This window comes from Acomys russatus, chromosome 19, assembly GCF_903995435.1.
Source record: "Acomys russatus chromosome 19, mAcoRus1.1, whole genome shotgun sequence".
Lineage (NCBI taxonomy): Eukaryota > Metazoa > Chordata > Mammalia > Rodentia > Muridae > Acomys > Acomys russatus.
The window spans coordinates 52,598,039-52,615,416 of record NC_067155.1 but is presented as its reverse complement, the minus strand read 5'-3'; the positions used below and the strand labels follow the sequence as shown (position 1 = coordinate 52,615,416).

Sequence of the window (17,378 nt, the reverse complement as noted above, 5' to 3'; positions counted from 1 at the left end):
CCTACTCTGCCTCTGCTCACTGAAGTCTCCTCCCTTGGATAAATGCCCTCCTCTGCTCCCTCTAACCCCTCCACCTGTAAGCGGCATCTCTGCCTTGCTCCTGTGAGTTCTGTTGGCGTGGGCTGTGTGCATCTCTGAGCACCTACGTCTTCCCTCTGTGGCTGGCTTGTGTCACTCAGCATGACATCCTACAGGTTGGTCCATGTTGTTGTCAGTGACAAAAATGGCTTCTTCTCTAAGGCTCATTAATCTTAAGTTGTGTATAGATTATTTTTTGCTGGTTTACTTACCCTTCACTGGGCAGTTAGTTAGATTGGATGCATGTCTTAGCTTGAATAAAGCTCTTTGAACATTTCTCCACGTGTTTATTAAGGATTCAATTTTTTAAAATGGCCTTTATAATCCCTGATAATCTGGGTTTATTTCCAAATGAGTAAGAGTGGCCTTTTTTCTTTCTCTTTCCTTCCTTCCTTCTATTTATTTATTTTGAGAGAAGGTTTTACTATCCAGCCCTGGCTGGCCTGGAGCTTTTTCTTTTTTTTTTTTTCTTTTTCTTTTTAACGATTTTATTTTATTTATTATGTATACAGTGCTCCATCTACATGAACACCTTGCATGCCAGAAGAGGACATTAGATCACATTATAGATGGTAGTGAGCCACCATGTGGTTGCTGGGAATTGAACTCAGGACCTCTGGAAGAGCAGCCAGTGCTCTTAACCTCTGAGCCATCTCTCCAGCCCAACCTGGAGCTTTTTCTATAGACAGAGATGCCCTGTCTTTGCCTCCCAAGTCCTGAGCCACAAGAGAATGCTCCTTTTCTCTGGCATTTGTTTTCCTTAGCTTGCCAAGCAACATAATGCTCAGATACTATGCTTCATGGCACTGGATGTAGCCTGTTTGTGTTATAGCTTGTTTACAAGGTCAAAGCGAATGACATATTGGAGAAATTGGCGTTGGTTTCCTCGGACAACAGTGAGCAAGCCAAATGGCAGCAAGTGGTAGATGAAGCCAAAGAAAATCTATGCAAAATCCAGGTGAGCTTTCCCAGTCATCATCTGGGATTTTGGGGCTGATGTGCTATTCAATATTATTAACTGGCTTTTGCCTGGTATTTTTGAAATAGGACGATGACTTCGTGGTGAATTTTTGCCTCAAGGCCCAGTGGATAACCTATGAAACCACACAGGAAATGCTCAGTTATGCCAAAACCAGGGTAAGGTGTTTTTCTTTTGGAAAAATTTGCTTTAATCACTCATGATAATTCTTTTATAAATAAATATATATGTATATTTTCTTTGTTTGTTTTTTTCGAATCAGGGTTTCTCTGTGTGTAGCCCTGTCTGTCCTCGAAATCACAGAGATCCACCTGTGTCTGCCTAGTAAGTGGTGGTATTAAAGGTGTGCAACCACTATGCCCAGCTCATTCATGATAATTCTATCAGCTTAAGTATATTTTCTTTTTTTTTTTTTTAAGTATATTTTTTGTTCTTGTTTTTGTTTTTGAGGTTTTTTTTGTTTTTTTCTTAAAATGTCTTTTGTTTTTGTTTTTTTTTGTTTTTGAGGCAGGGATTCTCTTTGTAGCCCTGGCTGTCCTAGATAAACATTGTAGGCCAGGCTGGCCTCAAATTCACAGAGATCCACCTGCCTTTGCTTCCCAAGTGCTTGGATTAAAGGCATGCGCCAGTTTTGAGACAGTTTACATAAGACATGGTGTACCCATCTCAAGTTTAGGGTTGTTACTGTACTCACTGAATTTTTTCATCAGTCAGCACAGCTATTCTAGAATGAGACCTGCATGGTTTCTTTTCTGACCCCTTCTCTCCTGATAACTATTAATTTATTTCCTTTTTTTTACTTGGTGTGCAATATCTGGATACTTCTTGTTTTTCTGTTTAGATTTTTTGAGTAAGGTTTCTTTATGTTGTATCCTTGGCTGTCCTGGACTCACCCTGTAGACCAACCTGACCTTGAATTCACGGAGATCTGGCTACGTCTGCCTCCTGAGTGCTTGAATTAAAGATGTGTATATAGCTGTGTATGTGCGCCTGTGCATGCAGTTCCCACATGGGCCAGACAAGGATGTCACATCTCTGGAACCTGAATTGCAGATGGTTTTGAGCCCCCATGTGGGTGCTGGGACTTGAACTTGGGTCCTCTGGAAGACCAGCTTCTGTGTGTGTTTGTGTGTGTGTGTGTGTGAGAGAGAGAGAGAGAGAGAGAGAGAGAGAGAGAGTGAGAGAGAGAGTGTTTTGCTGTATAGCCCTGGTTATCCTAGAACTCACTCTGCAGACCTAACTAGCCTCAAACTCAGATCCACCTGCCTTTGCCTCAGGAGTGCTGGGATTAAAGTATGTGTCACCACTGCCTGGCTTGGGCAGTTTTCATAGCCACTGTTTTTTGTTTGTTTGTTTGTTTGTTTTCTTTTTGGGTTTTCCAGACAGGGTTTCTCTGTGTAATAGCCATGGCTGTCCTAGAACTTTCTGTAGACCAGGCTGGCCTTGAACTCACAGAGATTTGCCTGCCTCTGCCTCAGCCTCGTGAGTGCTGGGGTTAAAGGTGTGTGTCACCACACCTGGCTCCCTTTCCTTCTTTCTTTCTTCCTTTGTTTTTGTTTGCTTGTTTGTTTGTTTTCTGTGCAGGTTTTGGGACTGGCTGTCTTGGAACTTGTTCTGTAGACCAGGATGGGCTCAAAGTCACAGATATATGCACTATTTTTAGCAATATCTATTTTATTTAATTTGAGACAGGATCTCACTAGAGTTGGCTAGCCTAGTACTCCTTGTATAGACCAGGCTGGCCTTGAACTCACAGAAATCCACTTGCTCCTGGCTCCCCAAGTGCTAGGATTACAGGCGTAAGCCACCATGCCTAGCTCGTCTTTTTGTTTTTGAACTTATATACAGTGTATTTGACCATGTCCATTCCCAGCACATTTCTGTCCTAATATGACCTTTTTTGTCTGTCACCGGTTATGCTTAGTTCATGAAGAAAGAAGACAAAACCCTGCCTGCCTGTTCTGATGGCTTCCTGGAGGTAATGACATTGCATCGGTAGTTAAGTTGGGGATGATGTTGCTGTTTTTCTTTCAAGGCAGGTTGATATTAAGTGACTGTTTAATACCCCAGCTTCCTGAATATCAACAAAATGGGACTCCAGGGTGTGTTGATCCTGTGGTTGTTTTGGAGTCAAAGCAACCAATCACTGTAAAGCTTTTTTATCTAGTACCTGGTAGCTGACAAACGCTCAGTAACTGGACCCCAATGATGAGGATGGCCATGCATACAACAAGCATGCGTGCATTTCAATTCCCAAAATAGGGCAGGCAAGATGGCTCAGTGGGCCAGGGTGCTTGTGCTAAGCTTGAAGACCCAAGTTCAGTCCTTGGGACACACACACTAGAACAGAACCAACTCCTACAGATTGTTCCCTGCCCACTGTGTGTTTTTTGTGACACATGCACCCACCTCTGCCTCCACACACACAGCAAATGGATGTTAAAAATAATTACATTCTCAAAATAAAATTTGCTATAATTCAGCTAATTTTTGCCTTAAATATAAATGATTAGGTGAGAAAACCTTCACTTACTATGCATTTTCCTTTATAATAAAATCTGACTAGAAATGTTTTCATTATTTTGTGTGTGACATGTAAAATAATGAAAGCTGTGTGGATGCGAATTAAGCCAAATATGAAACTTTTTTTTTAACTTCAGTATCATTAGTTTGTGTGTGTATTTGCATGGATGCAAGTGCCATGGCATGCGTGTGAAGGTCAGAGGTCAACATTGTGCCATCAGTTTTCCTACATTTAAGTGGGCTCCAAGGATTGACCAGGCTTGCATGGCAAGTGCTTTCACCTGATGAGCCATCATAACAGCCCACATACATTATTACAATTGTCAAATTGTTTTTTTTTTCTTCAGGTGCTAAAGGCTCATGCAAAGTTAACTACATTTTATGGAGCATTTGGACCAGAGAAATTCAGGTGTGTGCATTCTACTTTTAACTTTTAGGTTGTGAATTAAATGTTTGGGCTATGAGAAAGATAGTATTCCTTTGAGTGAGTTTGCATCCAAGGGAAGGTGGAACCAGTGTGTTCACATGCTAGGAAACTCTCCAGCTTAAGAGCTCATCATCAATGCTGTCCTGCTGGCAGTCCTCACCTGTGCTTTCTAATGGCTGAGCCTCCCATTGCTGTTAAGCATGGACTCTTAAGTCATTATATGTTTGGTGTGTGTGTGTGACTGTGTCTGTTTGAGTTCAGTTTCTGGGAGCACAGCTGCTAAGGCAAACTTTCTACATATCTACATTTGTCCTCCAAATAATGTTTGTTGGTAGATGGCTTAGAGAGTGCCTGTTTCCCACGCACTTCTCCAGGAGACTCTTGTGTTTTGCTAATCTGTAAAAAGTATTACAAAAAAACCCACCAGGCTAGCTCTGCTTTGACTCTTAATTTTGAGCTAAGTATGCTTTAGTGACTTGTCATTCAGGTTTTGTTTCATTGGGATTTTTTGTTTGTTTTACATAAGAAATCCCTTTTTTTTTTTTTTTTTTTTTTAATAAGTTCTTTGGGCTGGCCTGAAACTTGCTCTGTAGCTGAGGCTGGCTCAGTTCTCCTGCCTATCCTTTTGTTTTGTTGTTGTTTTTCCAGAGTTTCTCTCTGTGTAGCCCTGGCTGTCCTGGAACTCCTGTAGATCAGGCTCAAAGAGATCCTCCTGCCTCTGCCTCCTGAGTGCTGGGATTAAAGGCGCATACCACCACTTCCTGGCTCTTTATTTATTTTCACATTTTATATTCATTGGGTTTTTTTTTTTTTTTTTTTTTTTTTTTTTTTTGTTTGTTTGTTTGGTTGTTTTGGGGTTTTTTGTTTGTTTGTATTTGTTTTTGTTTTTTTAGATGGGGTCTCTCAGTGTTAGCCTTGCCTGTCCTGAACTTGCTTTGTAGACCAGGCTGGCCTTAAATTTACAGTGATCTGCCTGCCTCTGCCTCCAGAGTGCTGGGATTAAAGGTGTGCGCCACCACACCTGACCTGCATTGGGTTTTTTTTACCTGCATATATGTCTGTGAGGGTATCAGATCCCTCGGAACTGGAGTTACTGACAGTTGCGAGCTGCCACATGGGTGATTGGAATTGAACCCAGGTCCTCTGGAAGAGCAGCCAGTGCTTGTAACTGCTGAGCCATCTCTCCAGGCTGTGGTTTATGTTGTGATTATCTGATCCGGGTTCCTGCATAAAGAGTCACTGTGGTTACTGAAGACGACAGGAATTTGGGAAAGGAGACTTACTTTACACTGGAATTTTTAGATCTGTTTTTACTTTATTTTTATCACAAAGGTGGAAACATGGCTTCATGAAAAAGAACATTTGTTCTTGTAGAGGCCCCCGTTTGGTTCTTAGTACCCACATAGTGGCTTAAAATAATTCATAAATCCAGTTTCAGGGAATCAGACTCCCTCCTCTGACCTCTGAGGAAACCACACACATGAGTGGTGTGCATACACATATGCAGACAAAACACTCATACACATGAAGTAAAATTAAAGTTTAAAAAGGGAAGTAGGAAAAAAAAAAAAAAGAGAGAAGAGAAGAAATTGGGCCAGCAGGATGGTCAGGGGGCTTGCCACCAAATGTGACCACCTGAGTTCAACCCCTCAGACCCACAAGGTGCAGGCGAAAGAATCGGTTCCCCTTACTAAATACATAAATTTTCAAAACGGGAGTTAGATGTATAATTATACCTAGTTGGAAAGGTTTTTTTTGTTGTTGTTTTTGTTTTTCGAGACAGGGTTTCTCTGTGTAGCCTTGGCCATCCTGGACTCACTTTGTAGACCAGGCTGGCCTCGAACTCACAGCGATCCGCCTGCCTCTGCCTCCCGAGTGCTGGGATTAAAGGCATGCGCCACCACGCCCGGCTCTGGAAAGTATTTTTTAACGCTCGTAACTGGTCTCTTCCCTCTGGTTTCTCAGTGGCAGCTCTTGGATTGAATTCCTGAATAATGAAGATGACCTCAAAGATATTTTTTTGCAGCTAAGAGAAGGAAACTTTGTTTGTGCTCAGTATCTCTGGCTTAGACATCGGGTAATATATTGTGCCTTTTTTAATTTCTTGATTGCTTTCTTGTTGGCTCTGTTTCTTTCTTTTTATTTTTTATTTTTTATTTTAATTTTTTTTATTAATTTATTCTTGTTACATCTCAATGATTATCCCATCCCTTGTAACCTCCCATTTTCCCCTTACTCCCCTCCCCTATGGCTGTGCCTGAGGGGGACTTCTTCCCCCTGTATATGCTCATAGGGTATCAAGTCTCTTGGTAGCCTGCTATCTTTCCTCTGAGTGCCACCAGGTCTCCCCCTCCAGGGGACATGGTCAAATATGGGGCACCAGAGTTCGTGTGAAAGTCATACCCCACTCTCCACTCAACTGTGGAGAATGTCCTGTCCATTGGCTAGATCTGGGTCGGGGTTTGAAGTTTATGGCCTGCATTGTCCTTGGCTGGTGCCATAGTTTGAGCAGGACCCCTGGGCCCAATGGCTCTGTTTCTTAACAATTAGACTTTATTATACAATCCAACAGTCCTATACAGTAAGGAAAAGGGTTCAAGGGAAACAAGAGTAAACCTTCCGGTATCTGTTCAACGGGACAGATCCCTAGGTGTCTCTGCCTCCATGCTGGTCTGGCTTGTAAGCTGGTCTCTCCCCAAATCCATGTGTGATCCTGCTCCAAAAACTGCAGCCTTCTCCTCTCTCCTCTGCCTCTCTCTGGCATGTAATTGCCAGGATCCCCGCCCCCTTCAGTGTTCGATTAGAAACACAATAGCCCAGCCAGAGTCCCTGTCAGCTTTCTGAATTCCAAACCCAGGATGGCGCCATCCAGTCTATTGCAATGTATTCCTGGTGTTTCCAAGGGGCAACCCCACCAGCACTGCTTTCACCTGGGACAAAGCTTACAATCCTTCCCACACTTTCTAACTTCTGAAGTGGGAGGTTGAGTACTGGAAACCAGCAGGCTGACAAGTGTGACTGGATGCAGTGTTTCTAGAGTGATAGGATGTGACTTGTCCCAGAGGAGATTATCCCCGCCCCAGCTTTAGAGTCCAGTTAGCTCTGAGTCTTTCCTCAGTAGGCAACGGGTTTTGTTTTGTTTTTCAAGACAAACTTTCTCTGTGTATGTAGCCCTAGCTATTCTAGAACTCACTCTGTAGACCAGGCTGGCCTTGAACTCAAAGATCTGCCTGTCTCTACCTCCCGAGTGCTGGGTGTGTGCCACCATCACCCAGTAGATAACATTTTTATTAATATTGTGCTTCTGTTGATATAGTGGAGAGGATGTTCCTACTATCTGGATTGTGGTAAAGGAATACTCATTAGAGGTGTTTTCTGAAAGCTGTGTATAGAGGCATGCACATACCTGTAGTCACAGCTCCTCTGGAGGCTGAGGCAGGAGGATTGCTTAGTCTAGGAGTTTCAGGCCAGAATAAGTAAATATAGACCCCAATCTCATCTACAGATAAATAGACTGTTTATACAAATCCCCTTCTGTTGGCTGAGGTTGACATATAACATTTAGGTTCAAAAAGTATTGTGTTATGGCATTAATGAACACATTTTATTAGTATTTGTACTAATAAACACTGTATTTTCCTTAGGATACAGTCTCTTCTGGTTCCTCTATATGTTTATTGTCTAGTGTGCACTAATACAGTATTTAATGAATCGTGACTCCCCACTTTATTTTCTTTTTTCTTTTTTTTTAATTTATTCCCCTCTCACTGCTTTCCCCAAGGATCGAGTAAGTCTTTGCCTTGGGGGAGTTGTTAATTTAGTTTTGTCAGACAAGTCTTGACTTCTGATTCTGTAATTCAGGCTGACTTTGAAAGCAAGTTTGATGTGAAAATGCTGGAGAACTTGCTGAACTCCATTTCTACCCAAGTCTCCTTGGAAAATCTTTGTTCATGGTTTAAAAAGGACGTGATCCCATTTGTCAGGAGGGTTGTGCCCGAAGGACAAGTGAGTTTCTTCCAGTATTTCGACTCTTATAGACTTAACTTCATTTAATGCTTCACATTGGATTCCTGAGGAAGCCCTTTAAAAAGATGATAGCGCTGGATGCGGTGGTGTGCACGTCAAACCTCAGCACTCGAGAGGGCACCGTAGAAGGGTTGCTGGGAATGTGAGTCCAGCCTGAACTTCATAGCAAGTTCCAGCGCAGCATGGGCTACATGCAGAGATGGTGGTGGGGTACTGACTGTTCGCATGCTGGCCTGTCTGAGGTCCTGGGATCGGAGTCCAGCAGTGTAACTGATAGATAAATAACTTCCTTTTGTTTTTGATTTTTGAGACAGGGTCTGGCTAGCCTGGACTCACTCTGTAGACCAGGCTGGCCTCAAACTCACAAAGATCCTCCTGTCTCTGCCTCCCGAGTGCTGGGATTAAAGACATGCACCACCACTGCCCAGCAATAAATAACTTCTACGAGATGATTAGAGGCTTAAGAGAGATGGCTCAGTGATCAAGAGCACATTGTAATCCTCCAAAAGACCTGGGTTCAGTTCCCAGCACCCATATCAAGGGCCTCACCTGCAGGTCTAGCTCCCGGAGACCTGATGCTCCACCCTCGTCCTGCCCCCAACCTCTCTACCCACCCCTACACATGCATACTTTAATTTATTTTTAAAAGAAAAACTGATTATGGAAATTTTTTTGTGTATGAGTATTTATTGAGAATTTCATTTTAAATGGTGTATCTGTTTCAGAACATTCTTGCAAAATGGTTGGAACAAGCATCCAGGAACCTGGAGTTAACTGACAAGGTAATGTCCGTGTAGCAAATATGAAAATGACATCTGCACCATCACAGCAGCTTCAACCTCATTTCTTAACTGTCTTTCATAATTTTAAAAGGCAAACTGGCCAGAAAATGGACTTCAGTTGGCAGAGGTGTTCTTCACAGCAGAAAAAACAGACAAATTTGGATTCACATCCTCTTGGCACTGGATTTCCTTGGTATGAGATCGAGATGAATTTTATGATGAAATCGTCCATCACATCATGGCGACGAGTTTGCCTGTGCAGAGAAAAGCATGTTGTTTCAGTCCACTGAAAGGAGAGTCCTTTCTTCCTTTCTCTTGTATCGATTACAACTTTTGTCCGTTTCAGTGTAGTCTCCACATTGATCCAGCAAAAATGAAAACAATAGACATTCTAAGTTGTATAACAGTTCTTCTGCAATAGTGGAATTTCAGAATCCTCTAAAAGAAAAAAAAAAAGTGATTCATGAGAATTGATCTGCAGCAGTCACATCTGCCTCTTTTACTTGAACCAGGGCACCATGCTCTGATGTAAAATATGTGGGACCTCCGGTCCATCTGAAAAAGTAGCAGTGGGATGTAGGAATGACTCATGACAGCGTTTGTCATGTGACGCATGAGCAAGGCTCCAGGTTTCATCCTAGCACCACACAACTGAAAAAGCGCTGCTAGTGTGGGGTCACCAGGTTAGCAGTTTCTTTCTGGAGGTCACCTACATTTATTTGGCTTCTTGAGTTTCTTTTTGGTTTTGGTTTTTTTGGCTTGTTTTTTTCAAGACAGGATTTCTCTGTGTAGCCCTGGCTGTCCTGGAACTCACTCTGTAGACCAGGCTGGCCTTGAACTCAGAGATCTGCCTACCTCTGCCTCCTGAGTGCTGGGATTTAAGGAGGCCAATATTACTACCTGGCCTTAAAGGATTTTTTTTTTTTTTTAATGTACACTGAATAGTGTTTTTCCTGCATGTATGTCTCTGTGAGGATGTCACATGCCCTGGAACTGGAGTTATAGACAGTTGTAAGCTGCCATGTGGGTGCTGGGGACTGAACCCAGGTCTTCTGGAAGAGCAGCCAGTGCTCTTAAGCACTGAACCATTTCTTCATACCCACTTCTACTTTTCTTTTTTTTTGTTGTTGTTGTTTTTTGTTTTTTGTTTTTGTTTTTTTGAGACAGGTTTCTCTGTGTAGCCTTGGCTGTCCTGGACTCACTTTGTAGACCAGGCTGGCCTCGAACTCACAGCAATCCCCTGCCTCTGCTTCCCGGGTGCTGAGATTAAAGGCATGCGCTACCACACCCGGCTTGTTTTATATTCTTTAATGCTTTTGTTGCAGAAGGAGTATCAAGACACAGAGGAAGTCCAACAGTTACGGACACTGGTCCACAAGCTGCGGGAGCTGATCACCCTTCATAGGAAGTACAGCTGCAGACTGGCCCTCTCTGAGTTTGAGAAGGTGAAGCTGCAGCCCCGCAAGCACTGCTACGGTTTTTGTCGGTACCCAGTTGTGTTTAGACACTGCATCATTACACTGTCCTCTCCGTCTCTTACCCAGGAAAACACAACCACCATAGTGTTCCGGATGTTTGACAGGGTCTCGGCCCCAGAGCTGATCCCCTCCGTCTTAGACAAGTTTGTAAGGGTTTACATTCGGGAACAGAATTTGCCAGAGGAAGAGCTTCTTTTGCTTTATATAGAGGTAATATTATCTTTAAATTTGTAAAGATTCCTTTCCTATTGTGTGACTGTGTGCCCACAGACATGTGGGTGCCAAGAGCAACTTGGAAGACTTAGTTCTTCCTTCCACTGCAGGGCTCCTGGGCGTCTAACTCGGTCATTAGGCCTGGAAGCAAGCGCCCTTAGCTGTGGAGCCATCTCAGCAGTCCCCACTTTTCTATCTGAAATCTGCAGTGCATCATCGCTTTAAATGCCCGACCCTGGGAGGAATGTGGGCCTTTCCCACTAGCAGCTATGAGGCATTTTGAAGCTAATTCTGTTATCAATCGTCAGTCAGCTCCCCAGCTGTTGGGGAGGCTGAAGTGGGAGGTTACTAAGGCCCCACTAAGTCAAAGCCAGTTAGGCAACACTATGAGATCCCATCTCAACAAGAAAAAGAGAACAGGACTTTTCCCAAGGACCGCCTGGGGGGTCTTAGGGGTAGCTCTGTACACACTTGACAGGAGAGGTGCTAAGCATCAGGCCTCCAGAGTCTAAGCTTGCTGTGTCTATGAGCCACGTCCCCAACCTGGCTGGTTTTATCAGCAGGACAATATTGCAATGATCTTTTTTGTTGTTGTTTGGTTGGTTATATTTGTTTTGGTTTTCTGAGACTAGATCTCTCTACATAGCTCTGGATGTCCTGGAACTTACTATGTAGACCAGACTGGCCTCAAATTCACAGAAATCAGCCCTGCCTTTCCCAGTGCTGGGATTAAAGGCATCTGCACTATGCCTGGCCCAATAATATTATCTTTAGACCCTTCAGGAATACTTCTTTTTAAATTTTCTGTGCCATATAAAAGCACAGGCTACATTTTTAGTAACTTTAAAACTTTTTTAAATTGTGTTTTGTGTGTGTGTGTGTGTGTGTGTGTGTGTGTGGTGTATTATGTGTATATGTGAGTTTGAACATGCACATGCCGCAGCAGCAGCCATGTAAAGGTTGGAGAACAACTTTCGGGAGTCAGTCCTTTCAACATGTGAGTAGGAGGGGTCAGACTCAGGCCAGCAGGTGCCTTTCCTATGCCAATTATCTTCCTGGCCCATTTAATGTCTCTTTAGTAAGAGTTTCAAATTTTGTTTGTTTTTCAAGACAGGGTTTCTCTGTGTAGTCCTGGCTGTCCTGAACTAAGTATGTTGACCAGGCAGGCCTCTGCTTCCGGGGTGCTGGGATTAAAGGTGTCTGCCACCACCATGTCCATACTGAGAGTTGTGTCATTTGCAAAGCATGTGCATTTCTCTGTCGTAGGATTTGCTGAAGAGGTGTAGCTCAAAGTCCAGGACACTCTTTGACACGGCGTGGGAAGCGAAGGCCATGGCGGTGATAGGATGCCTGTCTGACACGGACGTAAGCAAGCTCCGACTGCTGGCTTCTCCTGCCCTGGATAGGGAGTTCCCTTTGGAACGTTAGCTCTTAAGCTGTTTTCTGCTGATAAAAATGACATGTATTTGTTAAGGAAATTTTTGTAGAATGTAAAGAAAAAAATAAGAAGATAAAACCATGCATATTTTTATTTCCTTTGGTTATGGAAAAGAAGATAATGTCCTCATTCCCATTGGCAAAAATATTGCTGTAGACAGTTGGATTCCTCCCTGTTGAGCATCTGGGATTACTTAGAATGGAAACTCCTAACTTGCTGGCGCTAGGCTTTACTCTGGCTTCCCACTATCATCAGTCCCCATAAAGGCAGGGTCGCCGTGCCCGCAGCCCAGCATTTAGCATGTTAGGTCATATGCAAAGCCTAGTCTTGGAGAAGCAATAAGTATAAACAAATCATTTAATATTTAAAAGGTAAGGGCAGCACTGATGGACTCTGGGTTAGAGAGAGGAGGGCATGAAGTTAGGAGGAGCTGTGGGAGCTGGGCAGGTGGAGGAGGTAAATAGGGGTGCGTAGGGTCGGAAGGCAGTGTAGACATGTAAGCTAATGGAGCATGCGTCAACTATGGAAACTGCTTCTAAGTGTGGAGCTAGACGAGCGTGGAGGGGGAATCGGCAGCTGCTGACCGACAGCGTCCCAGGAACTTAAAATCGGATTGTTGAACTTTGTTTTGTTGTGTTTTATCAGAGATAGGGTCTCAAGTAGCCCAGGCTTGCTCCAAATCCACTCCATCAGTTAGCAAGAGGTGCTCTTGAACTTTTTCTTAGGTTTATTTCTTCTGTCTTTTGTGTTATGTTCACTGTATGTGTGCCTGGTGCCCATCAGAGTCAGAAGAGAGTGTCAGAGCTCCTGGAATTCAGATGGTTGTGAGCCACCTGCTTTGGGTTCTGGGAACTGAACTAGAGTCCTCTGCAGGAGCAGCAAGTGCTCTTGACTGCTGAGCCATCTCTCTAGGCCAGCCTTGAACTTCCGTTCCTTTTCCTTCTACCCACCAATTCCTGGAACTATAGGCACCTCTCACCACAGCTGCTTTGAAATTGTTCTTTTGTGTGATGGAGTACACACACGCTTTTGCAGGCATACAGAGCGCTCTCACTCTGCCCTTACTTAATGTTTGCAGTGCCAATCACTTACACGGGAGGAGCATCTGAGGCTGCTCTGTGATCTCTTTGTAGCTCATCTTTGATGCAGTGCTGAAGATAATGTACAAGGCCGTGGTTCCCTGGAGTGCAGCTGTGGAGCAGCTGGTGAAACAGCACCTGGAAATGGACCACCCCAAGTAAGTGTACAGTCACCAGATAGTGTTCCTGTGCCCTGCCTGCGCCAGCGTCAAGCTTTGGTTACAGCCATATGCTTTCCACCGGCTGTTTCCCACAGCCACGGTAATACCAGTGCCTTGCCTTTAGAGTCAAGTTATTGCAGGAAAGTTACAAGCTGATGGAAATGAAGAAACTTTTGCGAGGCTATGGAATAAGAGAGGTGAATCTCTTGAACAAGGAAATAATGGTAAGTGGTCCCTTCTATTTTCTTGTACTTCTAGGGCAGCGTGGGAAAGTTTTTTCCTGGGTTGCGTGTGTGTGTGTGTGTGTGTGTGTGTGTGTGTGTGTGTGTGTGTGTGTGTGTGTGGTTGGTTTTGTGGTTTTTTGGGAAGGGTTGGGGGAAGTTGAGACAGGGTTTCTCTGTCCTGGACTTGCTTTTTAGACCAGGCTTGCCGCAAACTCACAGTGATCGTCCTGTCTCTGCCTCCCAAGTGCTGGGGTTAAAGGTGTGCGCTACCATGCCCGGCTGTGGGAAAGTTAATAGAGCCAGTCGTACCGTATGGCAGTGGGTCACACATGTGCCGTGGCAAGCTTGTGGAGGTAAGAGGAGAAGTCAGAGGCTCAGGTCGCCCCTTCTCCCACGCTGGCTTCATGGAGTGAGCTCAAGGCCTGTGACTCGCACTTCTATCTATCATGGTTTAATCTTAGATCCAGCTTATGTTTTTTTTGCTACATTTTAAAAATATTTAAGGCATTTTTTTTTTTCATAAGCAAATGGTTTCTGGGCTCTGAGTCTTCATGTTAAAAATATGTATTGTGTCTTCCAGAGGGTAGTCCGATACATTCTCAAGCAAGACGTCCCGACTTCTTTAGAAGATGCGCTGAAGGTGGCCCAAGGGTACAGGCTGTCCGATGACGAAATCTACAGTCTAAGAATCATTGATCTGATGGATAAAGAACAGGTGTGGAGTTTAGATTGTGTCATAGGGCTGCTTTGCTGCCTATATCTTTACAGAAACCAAGTTGTCCAAGCTACTTTAACAAAACAAAATAAATAAGCTGTAGCAACACAAAAACAGCATACTCAAATAGCTACTTGTATGCGCTTTTCAAAAGTGCCCTGTGATTATTAGCTAATGGGCTTTTACACTTCAGTTGGTACAGCTCAAACTCAGGTTTTACATATGGCAAAGACTCTTAGATTCTAAAATAGGGTATGTGGTTGTGTGGTTTTTCTACCTGAGTTTTTTAGGTGTTAAGAATTGAGACTATGGAGCCGGGTGTGGTGGCACACGCCTTAATCCCAGCACTCGGGAAGCAGAGGCAGGCGGACTGCGGTGAGTTTGAGGCTAGCCTGGTCTACAAAGCGAGTCCAGGACAGCCAAGGACTGTAGACAAGGAAGGCTACACAGAGAGACCCTGTCTCGAAAAATCAAAAAACAAACAAAAACAACAAGAATTGAGACTATGATCTCATGCTTGCTGATGCCAATTACAAAGCTGGGCACTGAACTGTCAACTTTTTTGTAACTTTAAATATCTTGTTGCTTCATATTCAGCAGCCATGGGCATGCCCAAGTAGTAAGATAATGTCTACTTTGGGTTGATTGTAAATTTAGCTAATATACCACTATTGTCCAAAATTAGGATTTTCAGATTTTGCTTATTTTTGGAGACAGGGTCTCATTCTATGGCCCAAACTGACCTGGAATGCTATGTAGCCCAGGGTGGTCTTTGAACTCCCCGCCACATACTAAGGCTGTAGGCATGTGCTACCATACTTCTTCAAATTATCAGATTTATGCTTGTATTTTACTTTTAAAGATTTCTTTATTTATGTATATAGATACTTTGTCTGCTTATACATCTGCACACAAGAAGATGGTATCAGAACCCATGAGTCTACAGTTACAGGAGGCTGTGAGCTACCATTGGGTGCTGGGAAATGAACTCAAGACCTCTAGAAGAACAGGCAATGATTGTAACTTCTGAGCCATCTTTCTAGCCCTCAGATTTTTAAAAGATATTAAATTGTAGTCTTTTTTTTTTTTCTCCAACATATCTTTACATCTTTTTTTCCCATTCTACTGTTTGATCGCAGGCCATCATGCTAGGCAACGCAGATCAGAGAGTTTTGTTGGGTTTTTTTCTTATCACTTTCAACTAGAAGAGTTCAAGCTATTCCTTGTAAGGACCAGCTGTTCTCTTCCTTTCTAACCCTGTTGACAGGGTGAAGATGGCCTCCTGCTCCTGAGGTCTCTACCGCCTGGTGAAGCTGAGAACACTGCAGAAAGAGTCATCACCTGGGCTCGACTGGCATTGCAAGAAGAGCCAGACAGCTCTGAAGAGGTGAGGCTTTCATAAACTGAGATGCAGTGTTGGTATGTGCCTGGAACTCAGCAGGGGGTGGCAGCACGGCCAGGGGCCTTGACTTCCAGGCCCGCCTGGCTCCATTGTAAGTCCTTGTTTCAGAAGAAGTCACTGAAGCTTAAAGATGCCTTCAATAGAGCCGGTTCACGGCTTCAGTGATAAGAAGCCAAGTATCACAGTGGTGGCTTACAGCTTCCATGCTGGGCGGGGAGGCAGCCAGCCTACTGGTCTATAGAATGAATTCTAAACCAGGCTGAGCTAAATAGTAAGACTAAGTCTCCTGTTTTCCTGTCTGTCTGTCTGTCTGTCTGTCTCTCTGTCTCTCTCTCTCTCTCTCTCTCTCTCTCTCTCTCTGTCTCTCTGTCTCTGTCTCTCTCTCTCACACACACACACACAGAAGAGCAAAATGGTCTCCTGTTTCTCTCTCTCTCTCTCTCTCTCTCTCTCTCTCTCTCTCTCTCTCTCTCTCTCTCTCCCTTTCCCTCTCCCTCCCTCCCTTCTCCCTCCCTCCACCCTCACACACACACACAAACACACACAAAGTAAAAAAAGAATCCAAGTATCTAATTTACCAAAACAGTTGGATTTTTTTAAACCTTGAGAAATGTCTCCCAGCTTTAAATAACTTACTTCATCTTCATATGAAATTGTGAAGTAGGTCACATTGTGGATTAACAGTAGAAAGTGAGACCTTAAATGACTTCCTGAGCTAGGCAGTGGTGGCACACGCCTTAAATCCCAGCACATGGGAGGCAGAGGCAGGCGGATTACTGTGAGTTCGAGGTCAGCCTGGTCTACAAAGAGAGTCCAGGACAGTCAAAGATACACAGAGAGACCCTGTCTCGAAAAACAAAACAAAAAACAAACAAACAAACAAATGACTTTCTGGTTTATTAGACAGTAGCAGAGCCTCCACTCCGACCCCTTTTGGAACTGCCACTGGTGCTGTGCACATGTACTGCTGATGGCTGAGCGCAGTGTCCTGCGCTGCTCCACTCCTCATCGCGTCCGTCCATTAAATTAAAGCTTTTTTGTTTGTTTATTTTTTCCTTCTCTCTTCTGTTAAATCTTTCAAAGTAATTGCTGAAAGCATAATTAGATTACATAAGCCTCCACAGGCCCTCCACTCTATTCTCTTGAACTTTTGACCTGAGAAAATTTGCAGATGTTTAGTGTGACTCCACGAGAAAAAGAAGGGCTGTTGATTATAGTGTAGTTCAAAGGCCATAGGTTAGCCCGTCTTCCCTGCTAGTTCAAGAGGCCGTGTTGGTGGATTCCTCCTGCTTAGCTTTTGTGACACTCGTGCAGCCTTGCAGCTGCCTGGCCGGAGCTACACATAACCTCAACCACTTGTTTTAGTGTTTTTCTGGTTTCTTGGCTGGTTTTTCTGTTTGTTTCCTCTGTGCTCTTTTGTTTCGGGTTTTTTGTTGGCACTGAGGAGTGAACTCAGGCCTGAGGCATGCTAGGCAAATGCTCTGCCACTGTCCCCAGCCTGTGGTCCCATGGTTCTTGTGTGTGTTTCTGTCTGTGCTCAGCTGAGGTGAACAGAAATGAAGTAGATTTCACTTTGCACATTTCAGGACAAGGCCTGGAGAATATCTGTGGCAAAGACATCGGTGGATATTCTCAAAATCCTGTGTGATATTCAGAAAGGTAGTCTCCCCAGCCCCTGCCGCTCAGCTTGGGTCTTGTTCCAAAGCTCACCGAAGTGCTGATTGTCTGACTGTACCCATCTTTCCATACGAAAAATCTCATCTTTTTATTAGTCATGTAAGATGAGAGCATGTAAACTTGACCTCTTTTCTGTTTCCACGTTTCAGGAACTGGATGCCTGCTGTGGCTGTTGG

At 43.9% G+C, this 17,378-nt stretch overlaps 1 protein-coding gene across 1 annotated transcript in view; it reads left to right on the top strand.

Annotated features, from left to right (window-relative positions):
* The window catches only part of Kntc1 (kinetochore associated 1), a 68,580-nt gene that overhangs the window by 15,444 nt on the left and 35,758 nt on the right, over positions 1-17,378 (top strand). Inside the window, exons 16-31 of the mRNA XM_051161491.1 lie at positions 911-1,036; positions 1,126-1,215; positions 2,982-3,035; positions 3,928-3,989; positions 5,973-6,084; positions 7,869-8,012; positions 8,759-8,815; positions 8,907-9,008; positions 10,141-10,260; positions 10,360-10,503; positions 11,773-11,871; positions 13,078-13,181; positions 13,309-13,408; positions 13,989-14,123; positions 15,391-15,510; positions 17,112-17,184. Of these exons, the coding sequence (XP_051017448.1) occupies positions 911-1,036; positions 1,126-1,215; positions 2,982-3,035; positions 3,928-3,989; positions 5,973-6,084; positions 7,869-8,012; positions 8,759-8,815; positions 8,907-9,008; positions 10,141-10,260; positions 10,360-10,503; positions 11,773-11,871; positions 13,078-13,181; positions 13,309-13,408; positions 13,989-14,123; positions 15,391-15,510; positions 17,112-17,184 (1,642 nt within the window). The remainder of the gene's footprint in view (positions 1-910; positions 1,037-1,125; positions 1,216-2,981; positions 3,036-3,927; positions 3,990-5,972; positions 6,085-7,868; positions 8,013-8,758; positions 8,816-8,906; positions 9,009-10,140; positions 10,261-10,359; positions 10,504-11,772; positions 11,872-13,077; positions 13,182-13,308; positions 13,409-13,988; positions 14,124-15,390; positions 15,511-17,111; positions 17,185-17,378) is intronic.